The sequence below is a fragment of the Urocitellus parryii genome, chromosome 12 (genome assembly GCF_045843805.1).
Source record: "Urocitellus parryii isolate mUroPar1 chromosome 12, mUroPar1.hap1, whole genome shotgun sequence".
NCBI lineage: Eukaryota > Metazoa > Chordata > Mammalia > Rodentia > Sciuridae > Urocitellus > Urocitellus parryii.
In genome coordinates this window covers 52,550,200-52,574,520 of record NC_135542.1, presented here as the reverse complement: position 1 = coordinate 52,574,520, position 24,321 = coordinate 52,550,200, and the positions used below count along the sequence as shown (strand labels likewise).

At 36.9% G+C, this 24,321-nt stretch overlaps 1 protein-coding gene across 1 annotated transcript in view; it reads right to left on the bottom strand.

The window, feature by feature from the left end:
• Babam2 (BRISC and BRCA1 A complex member 2) overlaps positions 1-24,321 on the bottom strand; it is a 396,592-nt gene that overhangs the window by 244,799 nt on the left and 127,472 nt on the right. The window contains exons 5-6 of the mRNA XM_026391012.2: positions 19,999-20,193; positions 2,410-2,484 (exon numbers count right to left, since the gene is read on the bottom strand). Coding sequence (XP_026246797.1) covers positions 2,410-2,484; positions 19,999-20,193 — 270 coding nt within the window. The remainder of the gene's footprint in view (positions 1-2,409; positions 2,485-19,998; positions 20,194-24,321) is intronic.

Here is a 24,321-nt window from a genome sequence, read left to right as displayed (position 1 = left end):
TGATCTTTAGACTATGCAACAGTGAGTCTTGTTTCCTGCTTCTTGGACTATGGGAGCAGAGGATTTGTACATTTCCCATTTGGTTTACACAAGTTCATGCTGGATTTATACCACCCACAAATAAAGAATCCTAATGAACACAGAATATTTTTTTTACTGAGTTTTTATGTAAATGATTTATCTAACCCTTTGACTTAACTCAACCAAGAATAAAATTCAGACTCTGAAGCCTGGCTTCATTTTAAATATATTCACTCTAATCATTTAAAAACCATATATACCTGGAGTATAATATTAGGCAAAATCACATCACTGAATATTCAGTGTTTTTTTTTTTTCATTCTTACATTCCTGTTAGTAGGTAAGATAGGTGTAACTGGTAATCTAAACTTCTGAATAGATGATGGCTTCATCATAGTGAAATGAAAATTTACTGTAGCAAATAAATTGTGAACGTAGTCAAAGTCCATGCTATCTCTATATTTAAAAGCTCTGCTTTACCATTTAATTGCTTGGAATGATTAGATGAAACCACACTGATGCTGATAAAGAGTATCCTAACCCTAAGAAGTGGGGAAGCTTATTATACTTTTGGACTATCAATTCTAGGACAAGTAATTAGGTCAGGAGCATTCAAACGAAAAGTACATGTAAAGCAATTCCTAAGCAGTTGTTGTTTTATTTTTTTAAAGTAAGAGTTTTACTTATTTTGTTGTTTCGTGTTATTCAAAACCTTCTCCTTTTTGGTACTTTTTTTTTATTCTCCTTGTGTCAACTAAAGATCCAGAAAGACATTAACATTGCAACGATGGCATTTCATCTATAGGAGAAAAATCATTTCATAATAATTCAGGGGAGAAAAAGACTTTATAATTTTGGCATATAGGTTCCAGCTTTCTCTTATCTGACTGACAAGGAAAAAGTAGAGTATGATATAAACTTAAAACAGAAAATATGGAATATGATATTAAAGAGAAAAAAGCAGATTACAGGCTAACACATTTCTTTCTTTTGACCTTCAAGAACATGAGCAGAAGCAAAATCAATGTCAAATAAACAGGAAGACTACTCAAATAGAGAAGGACCAACAAATCTAAACAAAGATACTGGAACTGTACATTATGGATTATGATGCTTGTATGAACAATGTACTTGTATAAACTGTTGTATTTGGTTCAAAATGAGCTGAAGTAGACTTTAACTGGAATATATGAAAGAGGTCATTAAATATTTGTTAATGGGATTTCTAAGGAGACTGCTTGCTACTCTAATAGAGCACAATAATTACTGGAATCAAATTAACTATTCTTGGTAATCACCGATTTAATATGTATATTTCCCAATGTGGAAAGACTGATATAAGTTGCTGACCTCCAATGTCACTTGGACTTCACAACCACTGGATACCAAGTGGAAAACCAGTCAACTGGAAACTAAAAATAAAAGTTTAATGAGGCACAAAAATCTCGTGTTTTACTTAAGGGGAAAAAGGGGGAATTTTCTCTCTTCAATGGAATGTATAAAACAGGTTCCCTAGTCTTTTCTATGGTTATAGACTATATTCTACCAAACCATACTTTTAACCATTATCAAGATTAATAACTGCTTATTTTTTATTCACTACTATAATATGCAGGGAAACTTCTACAAGGATTCTTCTGTCTTCTCACTAGATGGTTATAAATACCATTAGCTCTCTGAACATCATCAGATTAGAAGGCAGAAATTTTTCTTACATTATACTGAAATTAAATAACCTCAGGTTGAAATAGGGGGTGAGGACAGCCAGCCAAATCTTAAACCACCACCAAAATCTTCATCTGGAATGAACCTGGGCCTATGTCTTAGAGCTTCCTTTTCAGAACTTGCTACTTGGTCCATTTAGTGTCTCTCTGCTAAACACAGCCTTGTGGTCAATCTTTTCTCTGTAAAACATTATAGACCCCTCCCCAAAAAATAGCTGCCCTAGATCATACTTTGCCTGCATCACATTTTAAAGAAAGCCAGGTACACTAGTCTAACCGCAGTGTGAGTCTCTGAGACAACCCAACTTTGAAAGTTCCTGAGTTTACCTGCTGACATAAAATGAAATGTCCTTTACAGAGCATGGTTAATATGCAATCATATTTAAAGAAAGAACGCATTAGACAATTTCTAAGAATCTTTCACCCCAATAAAATTAAATTGATCTTTCCAAAGTTTAATAATTATACCTTATACAAAAAACTCATGTCTAAATGACTTTTAAGGTTACTATTTTACTTTTAGGTAAACAAATAGTTCAATGAATCTTCCTATATACATTTTTAGTAGAATTTATCATCTGAATACATTGCTGACAAACCAGTTACAAATAATGAGTTAAATGGTACCATTTGTATTCTTATGCTGATAATCATATATTTTTACCTTGAGAAGGTATGTGGGAATGTTGCTGAAATCCACTGGCAATTTCAAGAGAAAACGAGCTGAAAATTCACCAGTCTGTAGAAAGAAAGATATAAGATTTTTAAAATTTGAGAGAGAATTATAGCCAAGGCCACAATTCATTCAACTTGTTCAAAATGCCTGCATTTTCAATTTGGATTTCCCAACACCAGGCAAACAAAGAAAGTGGGAAAGGCAAGATAGGGTCAAAAAGAAATCTGAAATTATTAGTTACTAAAAAGCATAATTTGAATCTGCACTTTAAATGTACAATAATATGGCAGTATTACCTTTCTCTTAAAAGCATGAAAATACATGAATGTACAATTATTATTTTTAAAAATTTAAATAATAGGAACAGACCTATCCCTTAGATTCATTTGTTTTTATTAAAACATGTAGCCTGTCACTAATATTTATATCTCTCAAGGCTAAGACATATGTCACCTTATTTTATAGAGTCTGTTTGGAAAAATATACAAAGGTCAAACTTCAATGTGTGCAAAGTACTTGAGTGGACCCTTCAAATAAGTTGTCAATTTCTTGAATGTCCATTAACATCGTTATCATTAACTAATGTCTGTCAGTAATTCCATCTATAAACTCACCTCTAAAAGAAATATGTACAGAGGTTTAGTTATTTAAAATATTTAATTAAGTTATAAATAACAGCTACTTTTTTTGGTAATTTTTGCTATGTGAGGGATCCAATCCAGGGCCTTGTGTGTGCTAGGCAAACATTCCACCACTGAGCTGCATCCCAGCCTTATTTCTATTTTCTAAGAGAAAAAATTGAGTAAGAGAAAAAAGTTTCCTTCTTAATTTTTATGCTGGAAAAGACTAGGAAGTGATATTTCTTTTTAACTTTGTCATGGTCTTGAAGAGGAGCTTCCAGTGGCAACGAATTTGTATGAGTGGCAGGGTTTGGTTCTTCACCTTTTCTCACTGCAAACAGGCAGCATGGCTTGGGATTTTCCCCTACTACATGTTTCAACAAAGAACTCCAGGGATGCTTGAGAACTACTCTAAAGAATATCCTCTATGCTTTTCATACTGTGTCTACTAAAGAGGCCCCGGTATCTTCTGTTTTCCCACCTTAAAAAATGAGCCATGCCAATTTCCCAAAACACATCTTTAAACAAAGGATGCATTTACAAATATTTATTATGAAGGGATGAACCAAATAGGCACCCATGCACACCCCTTAGAGACACAATTCCACACTGCCATCACTTCTTTCTACAAGCCCCTCAGGAACTGGCTTCAAGGTTCTGACCCCAATTTTAAAATTCTGACCTAAAACCTTGAAAATGCAGGCAGAAATATAAACCTTGAGCTCAGAAGATAACAATGATAACTAACATCTGCCTAGTTGTTTGTTTTACCTCTTACAACATCTTTAACTTGCATCAACCTCAGGCTAAGGACAAAACAAAACAAGCCTAAACTTGTGACAGAAAAGGGAGAAATGAGAATTGAGTCTACAATACCAAAGCCCAGGGAAGCCTGATAGAGTCCCAGATGCCACTGTACCACCGGGAATGCCAAAGGTGAGAAACAGAACTGATGCTCAGAGCTGAGCAGCTACTCTCAGTATTCAATGTCATTATGTGTCAGTTACCCATAACCCAGGGCAGGGGAGAATACTTAAGGGCCACCTACAGACCTAAGCTCTGGTGTTTCAGAGAAGATTGGTGAGATCCTGATATAATTCTGGTTGAAGATTTCCAGAAGCTGTGGTTCTGGTGTTATGTATAACTCCTAGAGGACTCTAAAGCTAACATATCCTAGCAAGTGTGGTTCTTTAGATCAGGACATAGCTGGACCTGAGTCTGCTTTTAAGAACAAGGATCATACTTTGAAAGGAGTAAGTATAAAAGCAACATAGAACAGCATGGAGTTAAATGGGAATTCATAAGAACACCACCTAACCAGTGGGAGATGAAGATATAGAAAACAGAAAAATCTTCTCCCCCTGGTGCCATAAACAATGCTATGAAGAAACACATCAAAGAATACATATTCCCAACCACTGACCCCTTCTCTATCTCCTCTATACTCCATTTTTCTTTCATTATTTGCTCCCATCAGCATGAAAAGATCATTAAAAAATAAATAAAAGGTCTTCTTTGACTTCATATCTTTCATCAGTTTCCATCTCATTTCTCTGTTCTACCTCATAAATAATTTCTTATTTAAAAAAATGAGTCTATCCTGAGGTCTGCATTTCCTCTTTTACTATTCTCTACCACCAGCCTTTCCTCACTACCACTCCAGCAAAACAGCTTAAAATGTCACCAATGGCCTCCCACTGCCAAATCCAATGGTCATTTACTTCCCAATCTTCGTCTTAGTGTTCTGTCAGTAGCATTTTGACAGTTGACTATGCCTTTCCTTCAGTTGGTTTCCGCGGTCTACTCTATTCCACTTGCACTCTCCTCAACTTCTAAACATGGGAGTACATCTGGGCTTAACTCCAAAACGACTTTACTGTATTAGAGCTCATCTAGGCTCATGACTTTAAATAATATGTGCTGATGACTCCCAAATTTTGATCTCCATCTCAGACCTTTTCCTAATCCAAGTTCCATTTATTCACCTACCATAAACAAAATCAAATTCCTGATTTTGTGCTCTTCCCTTGATATTTATTCCTCATTTCAATAAATGGGAATTCCAATCTTTCAATATCTCAGGCAAAAAATTCCAGAGTCATCTTGATTTCTATCTTTCTCTCTTACCCCACATTCAGAGAGACAGCAAATCTTACTTACTCCACCTCCAAAACACATCCTGAAGCCAACCAGTTCTCACCACCACCTGGTCTGAGCCACCAAGATCTAAAGGCTGGACAATCACAAATACCCCTCACTGCTTCAGCTCTTGTTTGGCTGTAATTTATTCTCATCTCAAGAGGCAAAATAATTCTTTCAATACATTGGTCAGACCATGATCATTTGCTCAAAAATCTCTAATGGTAGAGATTTGGCTTCTGTATAGAGTACTCTGGGGAAAAATTGAATAAAGATGCAAAAGAGGTGAAGAACCAAAACATCCCAGAGAAAGAGAACAGCAAGTGTCAGGAGGGTTGATGCAAGGGCAGGGAACAACGAGAAGTTCAGTGTTACTGAAGCAAATAAGCACTAATACCGATTAAAGGTCACCCAGAAAGACTCCTCCCTAGTGTGAGCAATTTCTGAAACCCCCCAGAATGTGCCAAAAACCATTCATAAAATCTGTGAACACTAAAATGGAGACTACAAGTATGTGGAACATTTCCTAAGTCATTTCTGGGGGTGTAAAGGCAGCTCTTTAAAACGCACTATGAGCTTCAAAGTGGTTGAGGAAGGGAACTCGAGAGAGATGATAATAAATCAAACTCATTTATTTTTCATTTCCAGTTTATAAAGGCAAACTACCCACAAATAAAAAACATCCATTTCTAACTATTAGTATAAAATGTCAATCTATAGGTTCAAGTGGCAATTTCAAAACTTCCTGTTAAACTCAATAGCTCATGTGTGTACACATACACACACACACACACACACACACACACACACACGCACATTTGGAAAAAAACAAATGAAATGTAGGATTTTGTAAATGAAAAGAACTCTTGCACATATAAGGTAATAGGAAAAATAATTACATATTTAGCACTTGGACTCATCTGAACTGCTAGTTATTTTTGTCCACAAACTGCATTTTAGCTCTTTTGCCCTGTTTTAGTTTGTACAATGTATTTTTATTCTCCCAGCTATTTTAAACCAACATTCTTTTAAAAACTCTCAGATGATCCCTACTTTATCCCTTCTCAAAATGTTGATCCTAGGACTAATATAAATTTGTGTGTATTGGCAACAGGCTGATTTACACAACTAAAGTCATAATAAAAGAAATGTTGGTCCCAGGACTGATATAAATTTGTGTTTATCAGCAAGAGGCTGATGTACAAAACTAAAGTCATAATAAAAGAAACTTAGGTCTATGAAGGGAATTTGTTCTACTAGAAACCATAAAAAGCACTTTATGATCTCCAACTTCCAAGCCCACCAGATTTATTTTGCTGCCGAAAGAGAAAAGAGGACTCGGCACTGGTCTCTAATCACACTGGTAATGCTGGGAACTAAGACTCAAGAATTCACTTTTCGGTTCTACTGTTGAGTCTCCTTGTAGCCCGCAAGCTAATCTGCCTCTGTGAAACTAAGCAAATGACAGTTTAAAACATATTTTCGTGTAAAATTTAAGTTACAAACATTATATGAAAAGGAAACCATAAATAAAAAATCCTTTTCTACCTCAGACAATGACTTTTTGTGCGTCTTTGACGTTTCCACAGTTATTCAAGCAATTTATGGTCACTTTATTGTAACGTCAAAGATTGCTTCCACAGCAACCTTTCCTGTAAGCTGAAAATGAGACATTTAGATGCAGCCAAGTGAACAGAATTATTTGATTTTTTTTTCTTTTTTGGTCAGTGCTTGGTTAAATCTTCTCTTGGATAGATGCAGAAAATTACCTGACCTATGACCGTTAAAATGTCAGTCTTTCTGCCAACTGCCTTAATGGCAATCTCCCCAGCATTAGCAATAAATATGTGTGTCCTTCCTTTTTTCAAGTTATGGTACGTTGGCAAGTAACTTCAACTAACAAGGCTCTGGGTGCTGGCAATTTATTAGGCCTAAGCTTTTCTTTTGATAGGAGTAGCTGTGGCACGGTTTTCTCCTTTGGAAGTGACAGGTAGACCTCTCCTGCTGAATGTACTCTTCGCTCAGGTTGTCCTATAAGGGGAAAGCCTCCTTTCTTATAGACATTTTTCTTGTCAACAAATAAGCCTTTAGCTGCAATTGGCTGTTACCACTAAGATAAGTTAAAAGCTAAGATACAGAGGCTGGGGCTGTAGCTCAGTGGCAGAGCACTTGCTTTTTAGGTGTGAAGCACTCGGTTCGATCCTCAGCACCATATATAGACAAATAAATTTTTAAAAAGCTAAGATACAGCAAAGGGTGACTTAACTTTAGTTGGGTGACAATCTGGTAAGGGTGATTCTTCAAACTGACAACCTATAAGCCTAATTCTGGAGACTGTTATTTGACATATACATAAATGTGTAACTGTGAAAGGGAAAGCCATAGTTAGTCTAATTATATAAAAATTTTCTATAAAAATTTTCTAAGATATTTTATTTAATTATCCCCCCCCAATTCTGTTCAATTGGTATAATTCATTTACACCTGCTCTAAAAATGAGAAAACTGAAGCCAAGTATAGTCAAGAATTCTGCCTATAATCACTGAGAGAATAATGAGTCACAGAGCTCAACCTTAAGAATCAAGGTGTATTTGTGCATTCTTGACATGAATTAACAACTTAAAACGTGTTGGCACTATGCTAGGTACCACAAAATAATGAGTAAAAAGAGACAAGACCGCAGCCCTTGGGAAGCTTATAGTCCAGTGGATGAGTCAGACATTAATCAAAATAATCACTCCTATAAATTATAACATTTAATAAATGATATGAAAGGACAGAGTGCTCTGAGAGCATATTTCTTGAAGATATGACCCAATTTAGGGTTTGGAGTTTATGATTTTGAGGAAATCTTTAAAACACCAAGTCAAAACATCACATGGAAAAATACACAATAAAGGTGACCAGGAGCTGGGTGCAGTGGCGCACATCGTAATCCTAAAGACTCAGAGGCTAAGGCAGGAGGATCACAAGTTCAAAACCCAGCTTCAGAAAAAGCAAGGCACTAGGCAAGTCAGAGACTCCATCTCCAAATAAATACAAAATACTGCTGGGGATGTGGCTCAGTGGTCAAGTGCCCTTGAATTCAACCCCAAGTACCCCACCCCCATAAAAAAAAAAGTGACCAGAAAAGGTCTGAAAGAGAAAAGCAATGAGAGAGGAATATCTACATCAGATAGTAAAGTGAATTTCAAAACTAAGAATTAGAGCATGCTATTATGGGTGTTAAATCAACAGAGAGACTAATGGAACAGAAAGTAAGACAAGAAACAAGCTCAAATACACCCAGTATAAGATTGATAGTATATGATTGGCATATAATTGATAACTAGGTAATTAATTGGAAAAAAATATCAGGATAAAGCCCAAATGAATAAAGCATTTCAGAGCATAAACTAAAACCATAAAAAAAAGAAACGACAAACATCTATATAACCTCGTACCAGGGAATGCCTTTCTAAAAGGACTTCAGACTCAGAAATCCTAAAGGAAAGGGCTGATAAGCTTGGCTCCAGAACATAAAAACTTTCCAAATAGCAAAAGAACATCAACATCGAGGTCTATCAACAATAGACAAACTGAAGAAAATGTGCAACTCTATCACAAAGATAGAGTTTGATGAAAAAAGCTGACCAGCCTATGAGAACAGGCAAAGGATATATCAGGAAAGAAATATGAATGACTCTTAACTACATAAAAAGATGCCACACTGAACTACACCCCAGCCCAAGATCTCTTCTTTGTTTGGTTTTCAGTGTTTTGACTACAATGTGCCTTGTTTATTTTGCCCCTGCATTATTCTAGTTGGGGCTTTAGAGCCTCTTGAATCTGTAAATGTATGTCTTTCACCATATTTGGAATTCTAGGGGCACTATTTCAACAAGTGGTTTCCTGCTCTCTCTCCTTCTCCTCTACCATCCTATAATTCCATGGTCTTATACACTGTTTTGCTATTGTCTTATAACCCAGGCCCCGATTTCCCTTCTTCCAAGTAACAGGCCCCACCCATGATCTGCCTGCTTTGACTCTACAGCAGTTTCAGGCAGTGGCTTTAATTTTTGTCCAGAGCTATAAGTCGTTACCTGTGGAAGGGTTAGGTCAGCAAGAGCTACTTGGCCATTAAAAGAAGTGCAACCTGACAGCAATCTACAAATCTGTTAATACACTATTGACAATAGTGTGGAGAAACAACCACTTTCATATATTGCTACTGGGTTCATTAACTGGTATAAATAAACTTTATGGAGCTTTTTGGTGATAAAATATAAACACATATAATCTTTGATCCAGCAATTCCACTTCTAGTTATTTATTTTATAGACATGCTAAATGACATTGATACAATGTTATTTATTACTGAACTGTTTGTAAGGAAAAGATCAGAAACAATGGCCAAGACCAGAGTCCAGATTTAATAAATTATGTTTCAATTATGCAGTGTAACAATATACAATTGTAAAAAAGAATGAAGATATTCTCTTGGTACATAAATGAAAAAAAATCTGTTTTGAGCGATATTAAGTCAGTCAAAAGTAAGGCACAAAATAATGAATAATATGTATAAAAGGGGCACAATATACTTGTATTTGCCAATACATGTAAAAAGAAATTCTGTAAAGCTATACTAGAAAAAATTGTATTAGTACTTAACAAGTGGAAGAGTGAAAGAAAAGTGGAATGATTTGGGTGTATACAGAAAATAATGAATACTAAACAATATGAATATATTATCAATTCAAGAAAATTTTTATGTAATTTAAAAATTAGAAGTAAAAATGTATGTAAGGAAATGCTTACAACTCATGTGTTCACTCATCCATTCATTCATCCTGAGAATGAAAACATACTGCACTGAGAAGTAGGCTAGGTAATAGAGATCTTAAGACAGATTAAAGCAGTCCTTAAGGACCTTAAAGTTAATTTTGACTAGAAAGACAAACAAAATATTATGGCGTGATAAGTGCTTTGACAGAGATGTTTATAGGATCCTTTGGGAAAAATTTAGTTAGGACTCTTAAGTTTCATGTGACAGAATTCCAATTTAAAATAACTTAAGCAAATAAAAAATAATTAATTAAAAGGATATGAAGTAGCCAGGCACAGAGGCACACGCCTGTAATCCCAGTAGCTCAGGAAGCTAAGGCAGGAGGATCAAAGCCAGCCTCAGGAACAGCAAAGGCACTAAGCAACTCAGTGAGATACTGTCTTTAAATAAAATACAAAATTGGGCTGGGAATGTGGCTCAGTGGCCAAGTGCCTATAAATTCAATCCCTGGTACCCTCTACCCCCAAAAAAAGGAGATGAGGTATCCTACAATTAAAAATACAGCCCAGTCTTAGTTCCAAGGATTCTAATAGCCTCCAAATTTTCTATTTATCTCTTATCTCCGCAGTCTCTTTGCTTCATTTTAATTCTTATGTGCCAGTTTGGGATTATTTTGACTAGATGACATGAGAAAAAAGATTTACATGTCAAAGACCAGCTAATTCATAAAGAAACAAGTTTCCCCATTTCAGTACTAACTCCAAATCCCTAGGGAAGAATTCTGTTTAGTTTATATGCCTCCCAGATCTAATCAACACTATTCCCACTATTTTCTAGTTTTTCAATTATTTTCTGAAGGGGAAAGCAGATTGAGTCATTTGTACATTTCCAAAAACAAGACATTTTGTATAGAAGATTCTTCATCTTTTGCTTTTTGCTACAGGTATTTGTCCATGTCCTTGGTGTGGACAGCAAGGTATACACCACATCTGAATGGCCGCTGGGGTTATGGGGTAAAGCACCCAAGACTTCCAACAAGCAAGCAGCCTCATGACACAAGGAGGTGGTACAATTCTAGTCCTTCCTTACAAGCAGTTCTGGAAGTGTGTAAAGGAAATTGAAAAGGTTTCCTGTGTGTTTCATATGCTTATGTAAAACAAAGTCTTTTCCACTTAATGTTTCCTGCAGCTAAAAGAAACTTAAATTTCCTACTGATATCTCTATTATTTAATTTAAAAAAATGAATTTCCTTTTAAGTGTCAGACAGATTGAAGAAATTATCATCTTTACCTTAATGCCCTGACATATAAGGTAATTTAGGTACACATCTTACAAATAATGTAAAAAAAAAAAAAGCCGATATATACGATATATAAACCACGGTGAGCAAGACTCTAAGAAAGCATTCCTAGAGAAGAAAAATGAAGTGGGGGCAGACCTCATGGAAATCAAAGGGCTATCAGTAAAGAAAAGGAACCAGAGAATGGAGGTGAGGAGGGAGTGGGGAAGTCTGGGGGAAGTGATATTGGCCAAATTATATTCTTATGTTGTGTGCATGTACAAATATGTAACAACCAATCCCATCATTATATACAACTATAATGAACAGAAAAATAAATAAAAATGATTTTTAAAAACTAGTTGTTAAAATGACTTCACCACATTTTAAATTTTGCTGTTTTGCCCAGCATGTTTTAAGTGGAATTCAGTAATAAACCACCAAATCTGTAATAAAAGCTGCATGAACCATAACCAAAAACTGAATTGACCTGTATGTCTTGCTGACATACAGGTCAATTCAGTATAGCAAATTCCTCAACAAAAACAGAGAGCCTCTGTAATGGGTCCACTAATTTCAAATAACAACCAAATCCTAATGGTTCCATGTAGTTAAAAAACAAAAGAGATGATTCTAGTCAATTCCTAAGAGTATGCATGTTTGACCATCACACTAGAGTTTTTTCAAAGAACAACCACACGTTTATCCCCAAGTCAAATGTCATCAGAGTATAACCCCCGAAGCAACACAAATTCAAGAGAAATTATGAGAGACCTTTGCACATCCTTCTACCTGAGACTGGCTGGCATCAGCAGAACACCTACTACAAACCCTTCCAGCAAGAAAAAGGCCATCCACTCCCCAGCCACCAGATATTTTGATCCTTCTCTTTGCACTCTTGCTCTCCTTCTCCCATCTTGCTAGACCAGTGCTGTCCAAGAGAAAAATTATGAAAAGCACACACGTGAGCCACATAGGTCATTTAAGACTATTTAACATTTGCTCACGGCCACATTTAAAATGGTAAAAAGAAACAGTTGAAATGTTTATGTCCCAATGTATCTAAAACATTAGCCTTTCCATATACAATCAACATAAAAAACTGAGATTTTTTTCATACTAACTCTCAAAATTCCTGTGTGTAGCTTACGTGTACATACATGTCAACTTGATCTAGCCATTTCCCCAGTGCTCACAGTATGGCTTGGGGCTTCTCTGGTGAATAAGATGGTTCTAGACATTTTCTCATTAACATTAATCCCCACATTAAAGTAGATACTCCCTGCTACAAACACCTGAAGAGACACTTAAGCTACCAAAAGACAGGAACCCAAAACATTCCTAACAGGCAGACTGATACATACCTCCAGGTCAGTGGGCATGACCATGGAATCCCACTGCCTCTTCCAGCTAATAGGTCTTTTTTCTTTTTCTTCCAACTATGTGTCATCTAAACCTTATGGCTTTACTTCTCCATTTCTTTTCCTGAAGCTATGAAATCTGTTCTTCCATCCTTAAAAGTCCATCCAAAGTCAGCAACTTTCTTTCTTAACTCATTTGCACTTTGGCTTTCACACTTTATCCACACCTTTGTGATGACACCTTCTGCTGATCCACATATGGTAACTTCATGATTAACAGTATTTTGAAGAATAATATAAGAATAATCAATGGACTGTCATTTATTGGGCACTGAATATAATAATTTTTTCAAGGGTATACAAAAAAACTAATGATGATAATAATATTAATACTTTCTATTATTTAACTCTATGTTGAGCTTAACTCTGTTTCCAACATACAAGATCTAATTTAACTTCTGCAATTAAATTAGGGGCAATAGTGTAGTTATCTCCATGAAAGTGTCACATAAAGAACCTATAGTCACACAAAAAGAGCTAGGAACAGAATTAGAATCCAAGGCTTCTGCCTCTCAGATCACCTTATGTAGCATATCTCTGAATGGACTCTGTCCTGGAGGAGTTCGCCCTTTGTCACTGCTCAGATCTTCCCCTTCAAGTATAATATCACAGCAAGGGGGACTGACAGATACATAAGATATTACTCAAGAGAGGTGCTATCAGGAAATGGCTCCTGTCCTCTCTGTATAGTATTTTTAGATGCTATGAGACCTTAAGTGTATAAACTTCAGATTTTTAAAATCTTGGCAGGATTTAGGTCAGATACAACATCAAAGGGGGTGGGGTTGCTTTCTATTCCACTGTATAAGCATAAATCAGTATTAAGAAAATATCTACAGGGCTGGATGTGCAGCTCAATAGCAAAGAGCCTGCCTAGCATGCACAAAGCCCTGGGTTCAATCCCCTGTACTGGAAAAAAAAATTTTTTTAAACTCTATCATGCAGGCATATAATACATGTTTTTCATTCTGAATATATAAGCTTACATCCAAATGTATCACCTGTTTAAAAAATTTGAGTGTTTCCAAAAAATTACAAAATCAGCACAGACAAGGAATAGAATGTTCAGAAAACTCAATAAAGAAATGGCAAAGCAATAAAAAGAAACGACTTCATAAAAAGACAAAGGCAAACAATTAAGCAATAAAGAGTGGAATGTTTTTTTGGGGGGGTCTTCTTTCTCCTCTGCCCTTTTTTTAAGGCTTACTATCAAATGTGAACTTGCCAAAATTCTCTGAAAGGTGGTTTGAGAGAAAAAAGAAGAATGACTTTGCAAAGAATGAAAACACTGTATTTCAAATTAGCAGGCTTGTCAGAGGGCTGACAAGGATTTAAAGTTTACATGAATTTAAATTGTTTCTTGTACTATCTGAGAGTAAAAAACAGGCATCTCAGGTTTTTAAAAGCTCATACTTTTAGAGCAGAAGTGAAAGGTTAAGAGTATACAAAGAACTCAAAAAATTAGACAATAAGATAACAAATAACCCAATCAACAAATGGGCCAAGGACCTGAACAGACACTTCTCAGAGGAGGACATACAATCAATCAACAAGTACATGAAAAAATGCTCAACATCGCTAGCAGTCAGAGAAATGCAAATCAAAACCACCCTAAGATACCATCTCACTCCAGTAAGATTGGCAGCCATTAGGAAGTCAAACAACAACAAGTGCTGGCGAGGATGTGGGGAAAAGGGTACACTTGTTCATTGTTGGTGGGACTGCAAATTGGTGCAGCCAATTTGGAAAGCAGTATGGAGATTTCTTGGAAAGCTGAGAATGGAACCACCATTTGACCCAGCTATTCCCCTTCTCGGTCTATTCCCTAAAGACCTAAAAAGAGCATGCTACAGGGACACTGCTACATCGATGTTCATAGCAGCACAATTCACAATAGCAAGACTGTGGAACCAACCTAGATGCCCTTCAATAGATGAATGGATTAAAAAATGTGGCATTTATACACAATGGAGTATTACTCTGCATTAAAAAATGACAAAATCATAGAATTTGGAGGGAAATGGATGGCATTAGAGCAGATTATGCTAAGTGAAGCTAGCCAATCCCTAAAAAACAAATGCCAAATGTCTTCTTTGATATAAGGAGAGTAACTAAGAACAGAGTAGGGACGAAGATCATGAGAAGAAGATTAACATTAAACAGGGATGAGTGGTGGGAGGGAAAGGGAGAGAGAAGGGAAATTGCATGGAAATGGAAGGAGACCCTCAGGGTTATACAAAATTACATACAAGAGGAAGTGAGGGGAAAGGGGGAGAAATGAATTACAGTATAGGTAGAGAGAGAAGAGGGGAGGGGAGGGGAGGGGAGGGGGGATAGTAGAGGACAGGAAAGGCAGCAGAATACAACAGACACTAGTATGGCAATATGTAAATCAATGGAAGTGTAACTGATGTGATTCTGCAATCTGTATACGGGGTAAAAATGGGAGTTCATAGCCCACTTGAATCAAAGTGTGAAATATGATATGTCAAGAACTATGTAATGTTTTGAACAACCAACAATTAAAAAAAAAGTGAAAGGTTAAGAGTATAAACCTGTGTGACAGAAGGATTCGATGATGACCACAGTGAAAAGCATCCTCTACCATGGCTAGAGAACTGTGTATGTGCAGAGGTATTAGGTAATCATGCACAGTTTGGGGTTCATTATAGAAAAGCATTCATCAGAAGGACCCTGGACCAGATAAACCAAAATACATGGACTGACAGGCCAGGAAGAACACATTGATTCTTTTAGTGTTTTATTTAGAGAATATAATAATTTTCATGTTTTAATTAATAAACATCAATTTACTTCACATAAAAATTTCCTCAGGCCTCAACATGCTACTATAACAATAGATGTGATTTACCAATCAGTTTAAATGTGCTCATAATTCTTGTTCCCCATGTACACCACACCATGCCTCTAGGTTTTCCCCAGCCACGTGACCCACTGACCTCCTCCACTGACAGTGCCTTGTCCATCTTCCTTCAGGACCTAGATCAGTTTTGGGTCACCAGAAAAGACTTTCCTTGGTCCCTCTATTCCGCAGCGGTCGGCTCTCTTGTTGAACACTTAGACATTTGAAACATAATCGAGTTTTGCTATGTCATTTTTTTACAAATATGCATTGAATCTTTTCAACTAAACCTTACCACCCTCTGAAGCATAAGCCATGATATAAGCATAAAATATCTGATACACATCTTTATTTACCCAAAACCTAGCATAGTAGACTTCCCATAAATGTACATTGACCCTATACTAGCTTGTTAACCCTGTTAAATTGAATGTTGTTGGTTTAGTGCAACATTCCAGCACACAAAAATAGTTTTCAAGATTTTATGATCTTTTACAATAAGAAATTTTCATGATTTTACATAATAGCTATCTTTTCAAGCTCTATGCTACCAGAAAAACTGAAACTCATGCCTTATATGACTCTGTGTAAGCTCCTAATAAATAAATAGTCCACAGAACAGGGCTGAAGGAAAAGTCTTGTGACATTCAATAAGACACCTGATGGCTAACAGGAGTTAAACCCAATCATTTAACACAGATTCTGACTAAGAAAGGAGTACATAGTTAGTGGAATACTAAGGGAGAATGACCAAATACTTCATTGAAAAAAATAAATAAAAAGGGCTATGAATGTGACTTCGTGGTTAAGTATTCCTAGGTTCAATCCCTGGTACCCCCACTCCGAAAAAAGCAAGATCTTAAAGAGATATTTGTACATCTATGATCACTGCAGTATTATTCACACTAGTCAAGAGGTGGAAACAACTCAGGCCCACCAAGGGATAACTAGATAAGCAAAATGTGATGTATGTGCACAATGGAATACTGTGCAGCTTTAATTTGGGAAACTCCATCACATTCTACAATATGGATAAATCTTGAAGACATCAAGTTAAGTGATATAAGCTAGTCACAAAAGGACAAATACTATATAACTCCACTCAGGTGAAGCATCTAAAGGAGTCAAAATCATAGAGATAGAAAAGTGGTTGCCAAGGTATAAGGGAAGGAGGAATTAGTGTTTAAAGGGTACAGAATTTCAGTTTCACAGGAAGAAAATGTTCTAGACATCAACTGTCTAACAATATGAAGATCATACTTAATAGTACTGAACCATGGCTTAGAGTTATGTGTCTTTTACTATAATATAAATAATTTACAAAAGAAAAAAAACTTTATTTTTAAACTTAATTAAAAAGATTTTTAACAAAAATAAATTTTAGTCATGCCAATTCAAAGGTATTAATCATGTGGAAGACCTTGGAAATTATATCCTTTAAGAAAAAGCTAAAGACTAAAAGTGAGAACATACTTAACCTAAGAAAAGACTAAGTAAAATCTAAAAGTATTAACAAGAAAAGAGTACCTAAACTTATTCTATGCTTAACTAGAGTTTATTCATTAATTAATTCAACAAATTTTCATGGAATACTGCTTCAGGTATTTAGGATTTATCAGTGAACAAAACAAAGACCCCTGCCCTCGAGAAATTTAAACTCCCATGGGAAGAGACAAACCATAAACATAATAATAAGTGTAACAGGCTTCCCCTAAGTGGCTCCCAATGGTCCCTGGCACTCACACTCTTATGTAATTCCTCTCCTATGTGTGGGCTGGACCTAATAAACAGAATATAGAAAAAGTGATGGCATGTCACTTCCGAGGTCAGGTTATAAAATATTGTGGTTTCTGTCTTGCTCACACATTCTTGCTGTCTCCTAATTGCTTGCTCTGGTGAAGCCAGCTGCCATCTTATGAGCTGTCCTGTGGAAAGCCCTAAGGAGAGGCAAGGAACTCAAAGAAGCTTCCAGAAAACATTTAGCACTTAACTGAGGCCCTCAGTTCAACAGTCCACAAGGAACTGAATTGTGTCAACAACTACATAAATAAGCTTGTAAAAAATCCCTCTCCAGAGGAGCCACATGATGATTAAAGCTCTGGCCAATACCCCAGTGCAGCCTGGGAGGGTTGGTAGAAAGTCCACCCAGATTCTTGATAAACAAAAGCTATGAGGGTAAACATTATCACTTTAAGCCACAAAGTTCTGAAATGATCATTTTACCCAGCAACATATAACTTTTTAAAAAGATACACCTTAAAAAGAAGAGCAGAGATTTTTAGGGAAGAGAATTTTAAGAACTGGTATTATAAGGACTTGTATATGAATGTTTATAAACCATTATTATAAAATTCAAAAAGTAGAAACTTGCGTTAGAGTTGTAGCTCAGCAGTACAGCGCTTGCCTGGCACATATGAGGCACTGGGTTCGATCCTCAGCACCACATGTAAATAAATAAATAAAATAAAGATATTGTGTCCATCTACAACTAAAAATATTTTTTTAAAGTATAACTCAAATTCCCAGCAGTTGGTGAAAGCATAAACAAAATGTTGTATGTCTAACAGTGGAATATTATTCAGCCATAAAAGGAAATGAAGGGCTGACATGTGGTTCATGAATGGCTCTCAAGCTTATCACACGGAAGGAAAGAAACCAATCATAAATACCAAATACTATATTATTCTCTTACATGAAATAGTCAGAAAAGAAAATCTATTAGTTTGGTGGTTCCCTGGCACTGAAGGTGGGAACAGGAGTAACTGTAAATGAGCATGAGGATCTTACTGGGGTGATGGATCTGATGGAGATGGCTGCTTAATCAGCAAATTTACTTTAAAAATCACCGACAAGCATAGTGGAGTAGAGAGGGGAAGCATGGGAAGAATAGATGAATTCTAGATAGGGCAGAGGGGTGGGAGGAGAAGGGAGGGGAGGGGACAGGGGGTTGGCAATGATGGTGGAATGTGATAGACATCATTATCCAAAGTACATGTATGAAAACACAAATTGGTGTCAACATTGGTGTCATTATATACTACCAAAGATATGAAAAATGGTGCTGTATATGTGTAATAAAAATTGTAATGCATTCCACTGTCATTTATTTTGTAAAAAATCAGTTAAAAATGAATGAATGAATGAATGAATGAATAAATAAATAAATTACAAAGAAAATCACTCACGTGTACAATTAAAACAGGTTAAGGTTAAGTTTATGGTATCTAAATTATACCTCAAGAAAGTTTTTTCTTTTTTTTTTTTTTCAATTGGGGGAGGCAGGAACATTGGCACATGCCTGTAATCTCAGCAGCTTGGGAGGCTGAGACAGGAGAATCCCAAGTTCAAAGCCACGTAGCAACTTAGCAAGGCCTTGAGCAAATTAGCAAGACTATATCTCAAAATAAAAAAGGTGGGGGGGGGCGGGGCGGGAGAGTTAATAGGGCATTACTGAAAACACATTAGTAGAAACTTGAAGAAAGAAGGAAGTAAGCCGTGTGAATATCTAGGGGAACTGAATCAGGGAACAGAGAACTTATGCCAAGAGCCCAGGGCAGGAAAATAGCTGGTGTGTCTGCAGCACAGCAAAGATGCCAGAGCAACCAGAGGTGAGCATGAGAGAGGAGGAGACCCAGCGAGCAAAAGAACAATGGACAGAGGACAGTGGCAACAGCAATCATATGCTTTTCACACCACTGGAGGGACTATAGCTTTTACCATGAGAGAAAAAGAACAGTATCTGAAGATTCTGGGCAGAGGAGTTACATGATCTGACTTGTATTATAAAAGGATTATACAATGTCAAGAAATTATAAAAAGGAAGTATTAAAGGCTCTTATAAAGGAAATATTAAAGACTCTGCCATCAGAACCACTGACCTCCTTATCTGACTGGGATAGAGGAGAAATCCCTCCTTGAAAGGGAAGGGGAACTTGTTAACATCTCCAAATGTGGCCCACTCTGGAGGCTGAGGCAGGAGGATAGCAAGTTCAAAGTCAGCCTCAACAATAGTGAGGCAGTAAGCAACTCAGTGAGACCCTGTTTCTAAATAAAACACAAAATAGGGCCGTGGAAGTGGCTCAGAGGTTGAGTGCCCATGAGTTCAATCCCTGATGCTAAATTTTAAAAAAATTTTATATATATATATATATATATATATATATATATATAGAGAGAGAGAGAGAGAGAGAGAGAGAGAGAGAGAGAGAGACGCGCATGGGTCACCTGCATCAGATTCTGCCCCTAGCTTCTAAAGATCCGGGACTGGGGATGACATTCTGAATTTTACAAAGTTCCCAGTTGATATCTTTGAGAAACAATAACCCAGATAAACATTAAGGTCCTTTTAACTCTAAACTATGACAAAGTGCACAGGTTACCTAAAGAAATGACTGTTGTTTACCATGAATAGACATCTAAATTGGTTAGTTCATTTTGTTTTATTTTGTTACAGATGAAAGAACTTCTCCCCCATTTTCTGAACACCTTACCCAGTTGTTTTTCTTCCCGGCATAAATTTCCATGTTCTCCCCATACTGAGGCTCTTCCAGCAGCGTCTGGTACTCAAACATGAGGCGTGAGCTCTCGCGGAGGCGGCTGCACTGGAACTGGTGGTACTGCTGCACCAACTCCTTCACCACCAGCAAGAGGCACTCCGGGTTTGAAGGGTTCCAGGAGGCGAGGTTCTGCAGAGCCATAAATATGACAGGTGAAAACGATTTTCATACAAATCCCATGTCACATCAATACAGAGAAAAAGAGATATAAAAATCTCACAGTGATAGACTTTTCTTAATTAGCCATGACCCCAGAGATGAAGTTAGAAGGGTCTTGTGAGCTTGGTGATTTCTCCACTTTCCAAAACTCTGCAGAAAAATCAAGGAGTTTGGCCATGAATAGGAGGCAATCAAAAAATGTCAAGAAGGGTAGTTAACAAAATAAGAAACCTAAATATCCCAGAAGACAGAACTTGTTTCTTATTCTTTTACAATTTTAGCGTTTTTTTTCCATTGGCACTAAAATTCAGCATAATATGCTACAGTAATTTAACTCCAGATCCACAGGCCATCTGCATCAGCAATAGCAGATGTAAACATGAGAGTCTCACAGAACTATAAACACAAAGGTGATGGTTCAGCCTGAAAAAGAGAGGAACAGATTAGAAACAAGGGGAAATACAATTAAGAAAGGCATATCTAACAGAAAAAAGGAAAGAAATAACTAGGACATTTTATGACCAGGAAAGTTTCTGGAAATGGGTGAAACTCTGTGAAGTACACATTAATTGTAGGCTCACATTCATTAATTACACAAATATGTATCGATTGCTATCATGTATCAGCCACTGTTCAAGGCAAGGAAGAAAACAGTTCAAGTTCCTACTCTTAAGATTTTACATTTTAATGGGAAAATAAAGAATAAATAAATATAGTAGATGTGATAAATGACACTGAGAAAAATAGAGCATATTATTCCAGAAGCCTAGTAAAGGGAGCTCTTCAAGGATAAAGAAGTGATCATTAAGTGTCCAATGGTGCTGATGAGTAAAACGAGACTAAGGAGTCAATACTGGCTCTAGTACACACAGGTCAGTAGTGTCACCGACAAATACTATTTGGTAGAGTAAAGCTTGGTCACCAGGGGTTTAAGAGAATGCAGAGAAAGAAATTGCAGACAGCTAGTACAAACAGTTCAAACTGGGAACTAGAGAGGAATGCGGGGTCAAGGGTATGCTTCATATGGAGGTCCCTGGCCTGACACAGTCTTCCTGCAGACAGGGAAAACGGATGACACAACAGAGAGAAGATGCGAATACTAGGACAGAGGATAGTGAGGCAGGTGGGGATCCAGGGGCGGGCAGCGATTGATTGGATCTCCAAGAGGGCTGCCCTTAGAAATGAGCAGAGTCTATCCCCAGAAAACAGAGGAAAGGCCAACTGAACAAGTACACAAGCAGGCGGGCCATTCAACCTGGTGGCAGGAGCTTGTGGCATTTCTCTTCTGATGGCTGACATCTTCTCCATGAGATGGGGAAGAAGATGATGATCTCTGAAAGTGAGGAAGCAGGATGGGATACTGGAAGTTCAAAACAAAAGTATGAAATAGTCATTTAGAAAAACAAATGAACTGGAGAAATGCAGCGGGAAGTCCAGAGAGCACCAAAAGCCCGCTGAGGTCGGAGGTGAGATTTGTAAGTGAGACCAGCTAACCTACAATCCACTGCTCAGTATAGATGTAGAGGAGGGGGGATTTGGATTCAACAAAGGTTGGGATTTTGCAGACAAGTACTAGGGAGCTTTCTAGGGGAAGAGATCTTAGAGGGGTTGCAAAAGAATGATTATAATCATGAACCACAGTCATTTAGCCAGGATAAAGCCAAATTAAGTTCTTAAGGGAAATGAGAGTTAATGAAAAGGTGGCTGGACCAATGGACTGCAGGTCTTGGTGGTGGTTCAAAAGAGTTGTTGGGAGTTGAGTCACAAAAAAGAAAGAACTGGAAAGACAGAAGGATGTGCTCAGAGAATGGATTGCTAGCCACTGGAGATAATGGAGGTAGTATAATAGGTATAACACGGTTTGGTGTACTACCCCCAAAAAGGGTTGGCATGGCTAAGGCAGAGTGAAGGATGAGATCATGACAGGAGAGGAGGTCAGGGATTGAATGGCAGGGGTATTAGAAGAATCATTTATATGAACATTAAAATCACCCAGAATCATGACAAGAGTAATGCTGAAAGGGTGCCCAGGAGCAACATGCTAAAATCCTCAAGTAATAAAGAGAAGGACTCAGGAGAGAGCAGAGGATCCTTGAGGCTGCTGGCTAAGTTTCGAGCTGAGGGTGAAGGAAAAGGAATTTCCTTGATAGCAGTATGAAGAGCAAGGCAAGTGTCTCCAAGCACTGAGTCACAGGGGTAAGACAGACATCAGTACAAACAACTACTGATGCATATGTTATTTGTTTCTCAAATAACCACTTATTTGAGAAACAGGAAAGGAGGCAGAATCTCAGGGCAGAGAGGGGGCCGGGCTTTAGAACAGGGATTCTCAAACTTCACAAAGAAATCACGGAAGAGCCTTAGCCATTGCCTGGACCCTACCCTGCCAACCCCTACCACTCACACACATGCACACGCGCAAACACACACACACAACATATTCTGATTTCACTGGGTCAAACAGGGTGTGGCCTGTGTACTGGAATTTTCTTCCTAAAAGTTCTAACAAGCAGCAAAGGTTCAGAACCAAAGACTTACAGGAAAGCGGGGAGGGGAGGGCTGAAGATATCAGGGACTTTACTGATTAACAGGCCAGGGAAATATCTAAAAACACCTACTCTACAAATCTAGAACTATAACATCTATTTAAAAAAACACCAATAAATTACAAATGTTCAGCAGGTAGTAACTGCATAACTTGCCAAATTATAAAAAACTCTAAAAACTTTCCATATATTCAAGTTAATCACTATGGACACCTTATAAGTTATATTATTATCTCATTTCACAGATGAGGAAACTGAGACAAAAAGTAGTATTTTGCCTAAGGTCACAAAGTTATTGAACAATAAAGCTGGGTTCTACCCATAAGCAATTTGTCTCCAAGTCCCTGCTCTAAATAACTATACCATAGGTTCTCAAACATTTTAGTCTCAGGAAACTTCTACATAAAGAGCCCATAAAACTTCTGTGAGTTATGTGGATTCATATTTACTATAATTAATATATACTGTATTAAAAATTAAAACAGGTAAAAACTGAAATATTTAATTCATTTTTAAAAGTAAACCCATGTTAATATGAATGAAATTTTTAATAATAACTCTATTTTCAAAAACAGTACGAAGATGGCATTGTTTTGCATTCTTACAAATCTCTTTAATGTCTGGTTTAATAAAAGTTGGATTCTCATATCTGTTTCTGCATTCATTCTGTTGCAGTATGTTATTTTGGCTGAAGTATATGAAGAAAATCCAGCCTCAATCTAACAGGCAGTTTGAGAAAAGGAGTATTTTAAATAGACTTTTCAAATATTCTTTGATACCACCCCAAAATTCAACAAGTAGAGCCTGGCACACTGGCACACACCTGTTGGCCCAGCCACTTGAGAAGCTGAGGCAGAAGGACCACTTGAGTCTAGGAGTTCAGTGCCAGCCTGGGCAACACAACAAGACCATCTCTAAGCAATAAAAAATTAAGACACTCAACAAGTGGTATTTTCTTAAAGGTTAGCTGCAATGTAGAATCTGAAACTATATCAATAAATATTTTATATTCTTACATTAAATTCCATTCATCTATCCTATCCTTTGAATGAATCTTTTACTCATTTATGACTTTGTACACCCTGCATTGGTCATTTAGGAAATATTAATTCATTGAGTTATGCATATCTTCCCATTGCTCACAAATTTCATTCATATAATATAAAAAACAAATCAGCTGGGCACAGTGGTACATGCCTGTAATCCCAGCAGCTCAGGAAGCTGAGGCAAGAAGATTGCAAGTTCAAGGTTAGCCTCAACAACTTAATGAGACCCTCAGAAACTTAGGAAGTTCTCAAAATCCAATTTTTAAAAAGGGTTGGGGATGTAGCTCAGTGGTACAGAGCCTCTGGGTTCAATCTCTAGTACCACAAGAAAATAAAAAGTAAAATAAATCATATTCATTAATACTAACACCAATCTCTTCAGAAAAGTTTTTAAACAGTGTAAAAATATTAACCTCAGGGTAGTAAACACAAGTTTTCCAAAGCACTAAGTTTCACTTGAAGGATAAAAAATTGTCAAGTCGTTTACCTTGAAGTAATAAACTCAC